The 15,188-nt window shown below is 37.2% G+C and overlaps 1 protein-coding gene across 4 annotated transcripts in view; it reads left to right on the top strand.

Annotated features, from left to right (window-relative positions):
- MCTP1 (multiple C2 domains, transmembrane 1) overlaps positions 1 to 15,188 on the top strand; it is a 593,076-nt gene that overhangs the window by 300,976 nt on the left and 276,912 nt on the right. For all 4 annotated transcript variants that reach the window (XM_012644776.1, XM_012644779.1, XM_012644778.1 and 1 more), the window contains one exon: positions 6,665 to 6,779. In XM_012644776.1, coding sequence (XP_012500230.1) covers positions 6,665 to 6,779 — 115 coding nt within the window. The remainder of the gene's footprint in view (positions 1 to 6,664; positions 6,780 to 15,188) is intronic.

Raw genomic sequence — 15,188 nt, 5'->3', positions numbered from 1 at the left:
ATGATAAATGTTTTAGGTAATAGGTATGTTAATTAACCCGATTTGATCCTTCCACAATGTATATATCACGTTGTACACCATAAGTATATATAATTATTGTTTGTCAATTAAAAAGAAATTTAAAAAGTAAAATTTTGAGCTTTTCATTTCTTTCTTTTTAAACTCTTAGGGCTATTAAAAATAGCTAGTCCTCCCCATTGCCTATACCCTTTATAATATTCTATCATAGCAGTCACTTGGTCTGCCGAAGTCTTGCCTTATTAAGGCTCTTAATTCCCAGGTGATTAAGTAGCTATTTCAAAATCTCCTGACATTTTTCTGTGTCTCATCCTCTAAGGTTAATCAGATAATCCAGTTCAGATAACCACTTCCCTGAAAGTCTCTTGCCTGCAACCACTTCTACTATCAATTATTGATTTGAGGACAGCTCTTAATTGCAAAAAACAGAACGTATTCCAGGTAATTTAAACAGAAAGAACCAGAGGACCAGGCTTGATCACTAAAATACCATCTGGAACAATACCAACCACATTATAGTGGTAATTCCTTTGCCACTGCTGCCTGGAGTATGAAAGTTATGATACCAGGAACTGGAGACTAAATTTCACCATAGCTTCCCTAGAAGAACCAGGTATGTCCTGTACCAAGCTCACCAGAAAATCAGATGTCCTTGAATACCATTCTGTTTCATAATGCTCACTTCCACCTCCACGTATCACATTGTCCCCACGTTACATGGACAACTCTGGCTACAAAGAAAACCGAGAAGTGTAGTTTTTAGCTTTCCACCCTCTTTATCACACAGAAACGAAAGGTCGAAGGGGTTTGAAGCACACATTGAGTGACCCAATCTATGTTTTCTGCAACAGATGCTCAAAAGTAGAATACTAGGAAGTAGCTAGGTTAAAAGCAACTAAAGAAGAGAGAATAATTCCAGAGAGCACATGATGTTCTTCTAGTTTGTGTCTTGAATCCCTAAATGTTTATTTGATGCATCATTTGGAATCCAGAAATCTAGTCTTGAGAAACAGGGGGGAAAAAAAGAGTAGGCTAGCAGAGAAAAGAGAAGTTAACTTTTATTTGAGTTATATAAGAAACTTAATAAAGGAGTTAACATTTAAACCTACAAAGAAGTTATTTTATGTTTTAAAATTTCATACTCTACCATGTCTAATCAAAGCTATCTGACATTTAAAGCTCTGAGGTCATAGACCACATTGAAATGATCAGGAGGAGGAACATGGAGTTAGACATAAAAGGCTCCTGTAATGCCCCATTATCCTCCTCTCCCAACTATTTGTTGACCGGGATTCCTCCATTAGACAATCATTCCTTTGCATTGCTGCTCTTTCTTTAATTGATCTCTGAAAATGCAAAAGCTCCTGGGAAGAGTTAAAAAATTAAGCTCTTATCAATTATTAATGTCTTAGTTCATTCATTTAAAAATATGTACTGAGCACCTACTTCTTGCCTGGAACTCTGCTAAAGTGCCACACTTATGTCAGGGATACACCCGTGAACAAAACAGGTGGGGCCTCCACCTTCACAGAGTTTACAGTTTAGCCGGAAAATGGGCAGTACAAACAACTGCACAGGTCATTAACTCCTTATAATTGTGATAAATACTGTGAAGGGGCTATTTCCTTGGTTACAAAAGCAGAGGACCACTAGAGAAAACAACAGGTTGGACATGGCATTCAAGAAATTTAAAATTTCAGAGACAAACAAGCCAATATCAAAGTTTGTTTATATGTGTGCATAGCCCTTCAGATACATCTTTCCTAATACATTGGTGTGTTTTCAAACTTAATAAACATTTTTTAAAACATACTTTACAGTAAAAAATGTATGTTTACTTTTAGTATCTCTCCATAATCAGCCTGCTAATTTTCTTCTTGGAATCATTACAGTGAGCCTGAAGGGCTATGTCTCTCTAGATCCACTTAAGTTCTTGATGTTCTTTTTGTTAGGTCTGGAGCTGAGAGAGACACAGGAAGCCTCATGTGCAGCAAAATGCTGTTTATTTTGAGCATCTGGATGCAGATGGGTGGAGGCGAAAAAGCGTCCATGAGAGAAAAGGGGAGAGCCTTGGGTTTTATAGAGGGTTTTTCTGGGAGGAGTAAATAAATTCTTTTCAAACAACCCAGAGGGATAAGGAAAGTAAGTTCCCCTCTTGCATTCCTCCCTAGGGAACAAGTGGGAGGGATAAGCATCCTCTGTATCAGGAGCAACGTGGAAAGAAAGTTCCCCTTTTTCATTTCATTCCCTTATCCCCCTAGGGGTCTGGCAAAGACTACTGCCTAATACACCCCTAGGAAGGGTAGAGAGGTGGGTTTTATAGGAGGTTTGGATGGAAGTTTGGGGAGGGTGAATTCTTTAAACCTAATACTTTTTTGATGGAGTTGGGGGTATTCTTGGAGCTTGACACAGTGGTGGCATGGAACTTGCCCCTCCTCTCATTTCTGCTGTCCTCTACTGGCATTACCATCCTCCCAGGAGCTAAGCTCAAACTTCCATTTGACGCACCCATCCATTTCCCCTGTCTCCCACATTTTGTCCATCAGTTGGCAAATTCAGTTGATTGAATCTCCTCAGTATCACTCAAATCCATCTTTGTTTCTGTTACCATTGACCGGATCAGGCTCTTGTGACTTAAACTGAATTGTTATAAAACCTTTGAAATAATGTCTATGTCGGCAGGATTTCTCTACTTTGATCCATTCTACAGAGAGAAAAGATAAGGTTTTGTTCATCTCCGACATCTAAGCACTTAGCCCAGAGCACAAAATGTGAAAGGCAATAAATGTTTGTTAAATGAGGCCTAGTTATATTGTTTCTCTCTACAAAAGTCTGTGATGGTATCCTGTTGCCCACAGGCTGAAACTCTCCTCAGCCCCACATCACTATACATCAGTCTTCCTTTCTACCTTATTGCTCATGTGACCTAGAGATGCATTTTTTGGTGACTATTAACCACTGGGCTCATGTTGGTTTTCCTGATGCTCTCTTCTTTCAAATCTTCACTTGCCAAATCCTCCCCGTATTTTCAGACCCTGATCATTGTCATCTCTACAAGGCCCCCTCAGATTCTCCTCCTATGTTTAATATAGGACAATATTTATTCTCATGACATGGTAGAACTTTTTTAGCCAAGATAAGAAATGCAGAAGTCATACAAGAAAAAAAAGACAGCTTTAACTGCTTAATAGTTTCCATATTACCACATACACCATGGACAAAGATCAAAGAAGATAAACTGGGAGGAAATATTTGGGGTATGTTTGACAGAGAAACTTACGTGCCATTTTAAAAAAGACAATGCAGTAGAAAAGTGAACAAAAGATATAAATGAGAAATTTGTAGAAGAGGAAATGAATATAGCCATTAAGTGTAAGTCCAGTGAAGTTATGTCTTAACTAGATGTTAAATTCTACAACAGCAGAAGTGAAAAATTTAGTATAGTTAAGATTATCTTTGGAAATTCCTTAACCTGCACATAAAATATAATATACATTTTCAAATATAAGACCAGGTACTCTATAAATTATGCATTCTACACTTCAAGAAGCACTGAATAGAGTAACAAAGACTATAAAAAATACAGATTTCTGACCATTCAAATTTTTCTGCCTTTAAGATACCTACCAAAGCCCTAGAGGAGGATGCAGGGTGGGTGCAAAATTTCTCCTTTTTGTGGATTTTATTCCATTTTTTAGAAAGCATTAAACCTATCTAAGCTTAATAGTTATTAGTAGATTTGCTTATTTGGAAACGATGTATAAAAAAGAACTTAATGAAAGGCTTGGAACATACCTGGAGCTCAACATAGTTTACTGGATCTGAATTTAAATCTTGCTTATTAATTAGACCCACATACAACTTTTCTTTGAAAAGTTGTTTAGAAGACCTTGATTGGCTTCATCTCTTTCCAAGTTGGTATGTTCTGTATGACCCAGGGAACAGCTGTCACTAAGACACTTTACCTTATATCTGGAAATATATATTGTAGGAAGATAACATGTTTTAGCCACCAAACTTGAAAAGATTAGAACAATCAGTAACATCCTATGCTGAGTAAAGTAGGCCCTCTTGTATACCCCCTTTTTTTTTTTTTTTGAGACAGAGTCTCACTCTGTTGCCCGGGCTAGAGTGCCGTGGCGTCAGCCTGGCTCACAGCAACCTCACACTCCTAGGCTCAAACAATCCTTCTGCCTCAGCCTCCCGAATAGCTGGGACTACAGGCATGCACCACCATGCCCGGCTAATTTTTTCTATATATTTTTAGTTGTCCGATTAATTTCTTTCTATTTTTAGTAGAGACGGGGTCTCGCTCTTGCTCAGGCTGGTTTCGAACTCCTGAGCTCAAACAATCTGCCCGCCTTGGCCTCCGAGAGTGCTAGGATTACAGGCGTGAGCCACCACGCCCGGCCCCTCTTGTATACTTTTGATAGTAGTGTGAACTATTTAAACCTTTTGGAAAATCTATTGGAAAAGTTCATCCTGTAAGAGAATTAAAAGCATCAGTCCTTGTGTTGCAAACACTGATACCATTGCAAATGTTCATCAGTAGGAAAATAATTGAAAAAATTATGCTATTCTCACACTGGGCAAAAAAATGTGCCTTGGAAAAAATCTGGTTACCAGGGGCAGGGGCAGTGAGGGAAAGAGGGAGATGTTGTTCAAAGGGTACAAACTTTCAATTATAAGATCAAGAAGTTCAGGGAATCCGATATACAGCATTGTGACTATAGTTAACAAAACTGAATGATATACTTGAAATTTGCTTAAATGTCTTCATCACAATATAAAACAAAACAAAAATGGGCAACTAGGTGAGGTGCAAGGGACATGTGTTAACTAAGCGGATTATGGTAATCATTTCACAGAATATATGTATGTCAAATCATAATGTTGTACACCATAAAATCATACAATTTTATTTGTTAGTTATACCACAATAAAGTTGGGAACTTTTAGAGTGAGAGAGATCTATATGTATCGATTTAAAAAGTACCCATGATGTTTTTCTATATATTGTTAATAAAAGACAAAATATACTACTATCTTTGTTAAAAACTAATGAAAACTGAAAACCCAACCACATAAAAACAAACCTATATGTATTTGTGTGTTTGCATAAAACTTTCACAAGTGTGGAAGGATATACCCCAAGTTGTTTTAATTGGCAACCACAGGGAGGAGTGATTGGATGGATAAGGGAAGAGCAAGACAATCATTTTACTTTTTACTCCTCTGTTGTTTGAAGGCCTGATTTAAATTAGTGACAATAGGAATTTTCTTAAAAGACAATGGCAGATGTAATACAGAAATAGAGTGGATGGGAGTTGGCAGCTATTTCGATGTGGGTGGGTTTCAAATGAAGAAGCCAAAGATGGCTCAGCGATTTCTAGCCTGAGTGAGGAATTGTGCTATGACTTAGAGAAATAAGGATCTCATGAGGAGGTGAAGGCAATTCTTTTTCATTGTTACCAGAGGAGAGGTGATGAGTTCAGATAGTCAATCAGAACTATGCTGCTGCTTCTTGTTTTAAATAACAAGTGTTCCAACAGGAAAGCTTCTCATCATGGTCTTAAAGTCTCAAAAAAACTCAAATATGTTACTTTTATTAAAGAGTGAATTTATGATATGTGAATTATATCTCAATAAAGGTTTTTTAATGCTGCTATATAGTTGCATTTTATGTGAATTATAGAACTAAAAAAATCAGACTATTGTCTATTATTTTACCTTATGCATGTATATTCCAACAAAATTTTTTTTGAATCAGAAAAAAAATAATAAGAATTTAAAATAATCTCAAACATGTAAAAAAAAATAAGCTCTCCTATTGTATACAAACTGGCAGAGACTATAAAATATGACATATATAATTTTTATTGTATGTTTCTTTTGTGTTGTTTTAATATAATTATTCCTCTTGCAAGTGCATTGGTAACTCAATACCTCATGAATTATTAAGGCTATATTGTTGCTAAAAAAATACTCTTTAGAAGCAATCTTCAAAGATTTTTAGATCCAGAAATAGCTTGTGCCCTTATATTCCACAGAGAGCAGCACTGGAAATTTGGCCCCATTGAGAATTTATTTCTTGAAAATACTTCAAAATGCTGGGTGAATTTATTTCTGTATAATTATATCATATTTTGTGTTGGAGCTGAAATAGAAGTATGTAATTCATCACTATGAAATTTTTTACATAGATAAATGAGTCAACAAAGTCACCTGAATAGATCATTTTAATTTTAATTTTCAGTTATGTGAAAATCAACTGCTCTTGCACACCTTCATTCTTCATTCATCAGTGATTATATTTTCACTTCAGACGCTATTCTTATGTTAATCCTTCTTAGTTGAATTGTGTGGAGCCTTTCATGTTTTTTACATTCCATTTGTTATCCCTAATCTGTGTTAAAACAGGACGTTTCTATAACTGTCATGTTTTTATGTTGAGCCTAAAGAATTTCATACATTTCAAAACCTTCAGAGAATTAGGTGATTATGACATTGTGTATAGTCACAAGATGATTTATTTTATTGACTAATTCTTATAATTTGGATTATACTACATGTGCGTGGTTCCCCTATTGGAGAAAATAGAACAGCGATAATAAACTTAATATTTTGTATATTTCTTATTTTCCAGAAAATAAATACTGCTGGGACCAGTAATGCAGATGTCCCTTTGGCTGATCCCGGAATGTACCAGTTGGACATTACATTAAGAAGGGGTCAAAGTTTAGCTGCCCGTGATCGAGGAGGTAAGAACATAAGAACAGTATCACCTAGAAGCTTTTTTAATGTGCTTGTGAACAACTTTGTTTTCCTTATGATTAAGTCAAAAAAATTTAACTGCAATATTATAAATTTTAGAAGTTTAGATTCAAAGACAGTTTGACACATTACTTGACTCTTCTAACCATTAAGGAAGAAGTTTTGAAGCAAGTTCCAAAACTCTGACGTATTCCAGTTACCGAAAGCTTGGCCACTTGTCCACCAGGTCGAATAATGAGGACAAGCAGTTTGAGGAGGAAGGAAAGAGAGAGTCTACTTTGGCAGCAAAGGAGGAAATATGGTAGACCTTCTCGTCTCAAAATCCCAAATTTCCTGAACATGGGCAGAAATACAGAGCTTTTAAAGGGAGAGTTCTCAGCTTCAGGCAATTACTGTGGTTAACTATTCTAATTGCCCCATCTCTGCCGAAGACAAAGCCTGTGAACTCTGCCAGCCACTCACCTGGGGGGCCAGCGCCACCTGGGAGTTTTAACAAAAGACTTATCCTGCCTCAGGCATGCAGGCCAGAATGCAGTTCCCAAAAAGAGTGGGGCAAGTTTTAAGGAGACAAAAAATCTCTTTGCCTTTCCTTCTGTTACATTCCTAATGTAGACAGCAAGGTCTCTATCAAACTGCTAACTAATTAGACTCCACATTATCTATAATTAGTGACATCATGGCTTATCTAGATGAGGCCTATATTTGAAGCCATATTAGAGGTTGCCTTTTGGTAGACATGAAATTCTTTCTGCTGCATAGATTTGCTCAATTGAATCTGCTGAAGTTGTGGGATCCAGGACTAATATCTCACCAAAACTTTGGAGATTCCCAATAAGTGACCTTCTTAGGCTTGGCTGGACCTGGCAGTAGTCTCATGGTGGATTGAACAGGTCTTTGTAGGCCATGATGAAGGACAAGACAAGACAAATACTCTTTTAGTTCCTGGATTCCAAATCCCAAAGCAGTCTCCTGATGAATGAGGCTAGCCAAATGAGGGATCCCTTGTACCCTGGTTAGAGGCAGGACCCGGATAGAACCCAAGCAGACTGTGTAGTATCCTTTGTACATTTTGAAATACCAGCTGTGCAGGAGGTAGAGACTTTGAGAACACCCAGTCCTAAAGGAAGCTGATATTGGGTGCAACTCCCCCTACCCAGAGAAAGGAGAGGAAGGAAAGAAACCTATACTAACTCATTGTCAGACAACCTTGAGAGTTAAATCGTCATCATGGTGCTGGCATCACATGATCCTGTTTTTCTCCTCCTACCCTGTTTGACATCCATACTCAGGGAGCAAAAGGAACCAGATTAGGGCTGTAGTTTGTAATTTCTGTCTCCTATCTCTAACTAAAGAAATAAAATTGAGAAAAAACTGAATATAATAGTGGGGGGGGTTATGACTAGAAACTATACAAATAATAGATTCAATTTTTAGGTAGAAACTAGTAAACATGAAAACATTCTTAATAAATGAAGATGTGATTGAAAATGTTAGAATTTAAACAGATAGGAGAAGTTTTCAAAATAACTATCTGGTTTAGTAGCTGAAGACAAATGTTTATGGAATGGAACTACCTATCTCAAAAGAAGATACAATTATGTTAGAGAAAGAAAATAATGTGAATTACATAGTACTATTTTGCTATATATACTGTTTATATAACATTTCTTAGTTTCCAAAGTACTCTCAATCAATTATTACTTTATTTGGTCTAAAACAAATTGTACCAGGCAACGGAAAATCAAAATTTTAGTCCTAGGTTTGCCCCCCAACAATTTGAAATACATAAGCACATATTTGTTATAGCATTGTTTGTGATTATAAAATATTAGAAACAACCTAAATACCCATAAATAGTGGAGAGGTTGAATAAACTGTGGTACGTCCACATGAGGGAATGCTATGCAGCTGTACAAAAAAATAAGGAAAATCTCTAGGAATTGATATGGAAAAAGTCACAAGATATATTGTTAAATTCACTTAAAGGAAAGCACAAAACAGTATTAACGGTATGCAACGTTTTATGTAAGAAAGAAGGTGATTTAAGAAGTTATGCGTTGTCTGCTCATTTATACAAAAAGAAATACAGGAAGCAAAAGCCAAAAACTAATGAAATTGGTAAGATACAGAATGTAGGTAAAACAAGTGGCAAGAAGGAGGGATGGGAATGGGGTAAAAGCAGAGAAGAGGAAATGACATTTCTTTGAGTAATATCAATGTCAATACAATGTTTCTTGTATAGTTCCAACTCTTTATGACAATATTTAAATAAATGAATGAATAAATGAATGAATGATGTGGGAGAAACTCAAAATGAATCTTTTTTCTGAGCAGTATGTCTTAGCAGTGGGCCTGGTAATATTTAGTAAACCATACTGTAAACAGATGTGTTGTCATCCAGGCTTTCTTGTTCTATTTGTAGAACACAGACAGAATAGATTTAGCACATTTTTAATGACCCTAGGATTTAGGGAATGGGAAATGAGCATTGGTTTCAACTAAAGTCACCAGCTGTATTAGCCCCTAACAAGAGAGTCAGCCCATCCTTTGAAGTTTTGAAGACAGGTGTTGACAACTTCTTACTAGCTATGAAAGTCCTAGATGGCATCTTCTTCCAATAGAACGCTGTTTTGTCTACATTGAAAATCTGTCGTTTAGTGCAGCCACCTTCATCTGTTATCCTAGCTAGATCTTCTGAATGACTTTCTGCGGTTTCTACTTCATCACTTGCTGCATCACCTTGCACTTTGCGTATTATAGAGATGGCTTCTTTCCTTAAACCTCATGAACCAACCTCTGCTAGCTTCCAACTTCTCTTCTGCAGCTTTCTTACCTCTCTTAGGCTACATAGAATTAAAGAGAGTTAGGACTTTGCTCTGCATTAGGCTTTGGCTTAAGGGAACGTTGTGGCTGGTCTCATCTTTTATTAGGCCACTCCAACTTTCTCTGTGTCAGCAATAAGGCTATTTTACTTCCATATTCATGTGTTCACCGGAGTAGAGCTTTTGATGTCTTTCAAAAATTCTTCCTTTGCATTCACAATTTAGCTAATTGGTACAACAGGCCTAGGTTTTGGCCTAGCTCTGCTTTTGACATGCCTTCCTCGCCAAGCTTAATTTAAAGTGAGAGACTTGTGACTCTTCCTTTCACATAAACACTTAAAGGCTGTTGTAGGGTTGGTAATTGGCCTAATTTCAATATTGTTATATCACAGGTAATAGGGAGGCCCCAGGAGAGGGAGAGAGGTCAATGGCCTGTCAGTAGAGTAGTTCGAATGTATACGATTTCTATTAAGTTTGTCAAATGGGCACAGTTTGTGGCACCCCAAAACAATTATAACAGTAACATCAAACATCATTGATTACAGATCATCATATAGAAATAATAATAATTTAAAAGTGTAAAATATTGTAAAAATTACCAAAATATGGCAAAGAGATATGAAGTGAGCACATACTATTGGAAAAATGGTGCTGATAGACTTGCTCAAGGCAGGGTTGCCACAAATCTTCAATTTGCAAAAAAAGAAATATCCTGGAAGTGTAATAAGGCAAGGTACAATAAAACAAGGTATGCTTATACTATATAACTCAAGACAAAAGAACTATATATAAATATTGTATTCTAGAGCATGCTTACCAATTCTGAGCCTACTTACTGCGTATACTAGGAACTAGAAAATACATATAGGTAATGAATGAGAGTCATATTTCTCACTGTTGGAGAAATAAAAGTTTTAAATATAGAAAGGGGGAAGGCTAGAATGAACCCCATGGTATTAGATAGGTGTCAGTATGACTAATGGCTTGTAATATACATATGGATAGAAATAAAGATGGATGGAGATGTGTATTTCCCAGATCTGTCTGCTAAGAAGGTCTAGAAGCAATGAGAAAGGTATCATGACAAAGTAGCAACCAGTACACCTAGAGCCCAGACAGTGATTTCTAAATACAATTTCCCCAGTAAAAATAATATTGGATCCTGGAGAAATGGTTAATTTAAGACCTGAGGCCGAGAAAATACAAGATAACCTGGAACATTTTGTAGTGCCCATAAGTTAGCAAGTTCTTAAAAATTGATGGCAAAATGTCAAAATGACATAGGAGCCAACTTAAAGGAACACCTAATAACCAAAACTAGGAAAGTCTCAGCAACAAAATAAATAATGGTAATAATGGATTATAACCCACAGAATAAAATAAATATCTATGAGTTCATGCTAATAAGTAAGTGGAGAAGAAGGTACTTTTCCTTATGGTAGAATTCCAATGAACAAGTTAGAAGGGAAGACAGAAATAGAAAATCACCTTTTAACAAACACTTCAGTAACACTTGCTTTAGGCAAAAATTATCTATGGATGCTAAAATTATATGTGGTGAATTATTACAGCATATCAAAGTATTTCTCCACAACATATGTATGAGTTACAAGGAAAAAATGGTTATTTCACATTGGAAAAACCTGGAGGACACCACCTTGACCAAAAGATCAAAGTTAACATCAGAAGTAACAAAACGTGCAGATATCACGTGCCTCCTGATAGGGTGCTCTGAGAGCACCCATGCTGTTCCTGCAGCATTCTTGTCAAGACATATAGCCTCAATGTGATCGTAAGAAACCATCAGGCAAACTCTGACCAAGTCTGACGCCAATTATCTGAGCTGAGTAGCCCCTACCTTTCGGACAGGGTGTATACAATCTCGTTCCACCATTCCCTGTGTCTCCTTAATTTTGAGTCTGATTCTCACTGTGTGTGCACCACTGTCTCTCTCATAGTAGCAAATTATTCTCTATAGACATCTCTGCCAAAAATACAAAAACAATTTTCAGTAGAATGAGAGGACCATGTACTTATGAAAATTGGGAGGGAAAATATTACTCCATGGGAGTTCACAATGCCAACTCCAATCCAGTTTTGCTAGATTACTTACTTGCCTAGATTTTGTGAATTTTTTATTGGGCAGAGATAAGAAGAAATATTTAAATAGAGGAAACAGCCAGAGTTAAATTTGGAATTGACTAAATATTTATCTTTGACCCATCTATGAATAACAGATGAGTTAAACATTTGATTGTATAGATAGTATTGGGTCACTTTAGATTTGTGAATTTATGTACATACACATAATGGGTAGGATAAAGAGAGGAGACGGGTAGTTTGACGTGAGAAGGCAAGTTAGGAGGTACTACAGTCATGTGGGAATATAGTGTTAGTGGCTTGAACTGGGATTATGGGTGTGAAAGTGGAGAAGGAAAGGAATATATGAGAGATGGTTCAGGGAAACATCCAGTAGGACTTGGGACCAATTGGATGCCATCAATTGGAAGGAAAACTATTGGAATTTTAAGGCTGATCACGCCTGGGAGCCATGTGGAGGCTGGAGAAAGATGAATGTACAAAACACACTTGTGTAATTGTTAGTAGAAATTGCACTCTTGTCGTATATTATATTGATGTCCTCATCTACTACCCAGCAAAACCAAAATGTCTGAGCCCCCTATGTCCCATATCACCCTTGCACAGAGTAGTGGAAAGGAAAAACTCGTTTCCAACAGCACCACCATCACTAGAATGTGTTTGGACTTTGCTCCTCCAGAATCCTCCTTCATATATAACAGGCACTGAAGCGGACTGAGCAGTCAGAGCTGGCCATCGTTCTTCCATTTTTGTACCTGTTTTCCAGAGCAACAACCAGATGCTTCTTGAAATGCTACTACATTTTTCTGAGTTTTATTGTCTCTGCTTTAGGCAGCCTGATGAACTAGAAAGTGCATGATATTGGGGAATCTGACACACAATAAGTTCAAAGCCAAGCTCCATACTTTGTTAGCTGTGTGACTTTAAATGAGATATGCAGTTTCTCTGCTGCAATTGTAGGGTTCCAGATTTAGCAAATAAAAATACATGATGCCTAGTTAAATTTGAATTTCAGGTAAAAAATGCCTTATCTTTTATATATATGTATGAATGTGTCTCACATAGTATTTGGAGCATACTTACACTAAAAATGTTTTATTTGTCTGAAACTTGGCATTTTATCTAGCAGCCCTATGCAATTATGATGTATAGTTATTAGTACAAAAATGCCATTTATGTTTTAATTAAGTTGTGCTTTTCAGAAGCTATATCTTTTGGCAGAGACATCTATATTATCACCTATCAGGTTTTGAATATAATGTTTTGCTGTGGTTTTTCATATTGTTTAAAAAAAGAGCAATCTGTGTACATATGTCTGGTAATAGCAATTCCCTAAAATTTGATTTCTTGAAATTTGGATCATGGAGGATTTAGTAATTTCCTAGAACTGCCTTAAGAAATTGTCCAAACATGGAGATTGAAAACAACAGAAATTTATTCTCTCAGTTCTGGAAGACAGGAGTCCAAATATCAAGGTGTGGCCAGGCAATACTCCCTCTAAATGTTCTTGGGGAGAATTCTTCTTTCCACGTTCGGGTCTGGTGGCCCCAAGCATTCCTTAGTTTTTAGATGAATTGCTCTAATTTCTGTCTCCATCTTTTTTTTTAATTCAGGAAATTATGGGGGTACAAACATTTTGGTTACATGAAATGCATTTGCCTTGCTCAGCCAGGGCCATGTCCGTCCGCCATACAGTGTACCCCGTCTCCATTAGCTGTGGGTTTACTTACCCCCTCCACTCTACCTCCAACCCTCACCCCCTCTACCTGACCAACACCCAGTGAATATTACTGCCATGTGAGCACCTTGGATCAATTAGTACTGGTTTGATGGCGAGTACATGGGGTACACGTTTTTCCATCCTTGTGATCCCCCACTTCGAAGGATGGGCTCAAGCTCTATCCAGGATAATATAAGAGGAGCTAGATCACCATTGTTTTTTGTAGTTGAGTAGTATTCCATGGTATACATATGCCACATTTTATTAATCCTGTCACGTATTGATGGGCACTTGGGTTGTTTCCACATCTTTGCAATTGTAAATTGTGCTGCTATAAACATTCGAGTGCAGATCACTCTGTCTCAGTCTTCATGTGTTCTTCCCCTCTGTACTTTATATCTCCCTTTCCTTTTTCCTTTAAGGACATCAGGCTTGGCTGGGCGAGGTGGCTCACGCCTGTAATCCTAGCACTCTGGGAGGCCGAGGCGGGTGGATCCTTTGAACTCAGGAGTTCGAGACCAGCCTGAGCAAGAGCGAGACCCCGTCTCTACTAAAAATAGAGACAGAAATTAGCTGGACAACTAAAAATATGTAGAAAAAAGTAGCCGGGCATGGTGGTGCATGCCTGTAGTCCCAGCTACTTGGGAGGCTGAGGCAGGAGGATTACTTGAGCCCAGGAGTTTGAGGTTGCTATGAGCTAGGATGACGCCACGGCACTAGCCCAGGCAACAGAATAAGACTCTGTCTCAAAAAAAAAAAAAAAAAAGGACACCAAGCTCTAAATTTAGGATGATCTCATCTCAAGATCCTTAACTTAATTACATCTACATAGATCCTATTTTCAAATAAGGTCATATTCACAGGGACCAGGGGATAAGATTGGACATATCTTTTGGGGGAACACAAGTTAACCCACTACAAGGGACAATTCCTTCTCTTCATGTACTAGGAAAAAATTTAAATAATCAAAAAAAGTGATCTGTATGAACTTGTTTATTGTGCTTCCATTTATAACAGTGTTAGAAATCCCTGCATTGAGTAGAGTTAGAGAACCTCAATCACTCCACTCTGAAACTCTTCGGGTCTGCTCTGTGAGTCTGATGTGTCAACACTAAAGAAAAGTTTCCAAGTGTTCTGAGAATGGTGTTTTGGGGGTGGAATAAGAATTATAGAAGCCTGGCAGATGGCAAAGGATTTAGAAGTTTGCCCCCAGAGAAGCCTCACTTTTCTCACAGTGTAGGGAAGCCTCACTAATTGAGAACTTATACCAGATATAAGGCAGCCAAATCTGAGAAAATACACTGGAGAACATTTTTTTAAAAAGAAATTCTATTTGATACTACTGAAACATATTCTATATTCTAAGTGTAAACAAAGCCTTTTTGAAGTTAGAAGGCCTGTCATAGTTTTATCATTACCTGTAATTTATGAAAGCTCTTAGAGAGTTATTCTTTGAGTGGGTAAAGCATAGTAATGTTTCTAGTGTGTATAATGCATCAGGTTTGATGCTTGGTGTTTACATATATTTCCTCTAATCTTAGCAAATTGGTCTTAGGAGCAGCCGCCACCTCAGCACATGTGCTCATGGTTTGCTGTTCAGGTTCTTCTTTGTTTTGTATGACAGAAGGTCTGTATATCCCAGTTTTCCTAGAGGAAGTTCTGTTTTTCACCTGATAACTGGCATAATTGTTAATAGCACCCCATTTCATTCTCAAAAGGGTCCCAGTTTCAGAGACATAATATATATTGATGTT

This window comes from Propithecus coquereli, unplaced genomic scaffold, assembly GCF_000956105.1.
Source record: "Propithecus coquereli isolate 6110/MARCELLA unplaced genomic scaffold, Pcoq_1.0 Scaffold22, whole genome shotgun sequence".
Taxonomy (NCBI): domain Eukaryota; kingdom Metazoa; phylum Chordata; class Mammalia; order Primates; family Indriidae; genus Propithecus; species Propithecus coquereli.
This window is presented reverse-complemented; position numbering and strand designations above follow the sequence as displayed.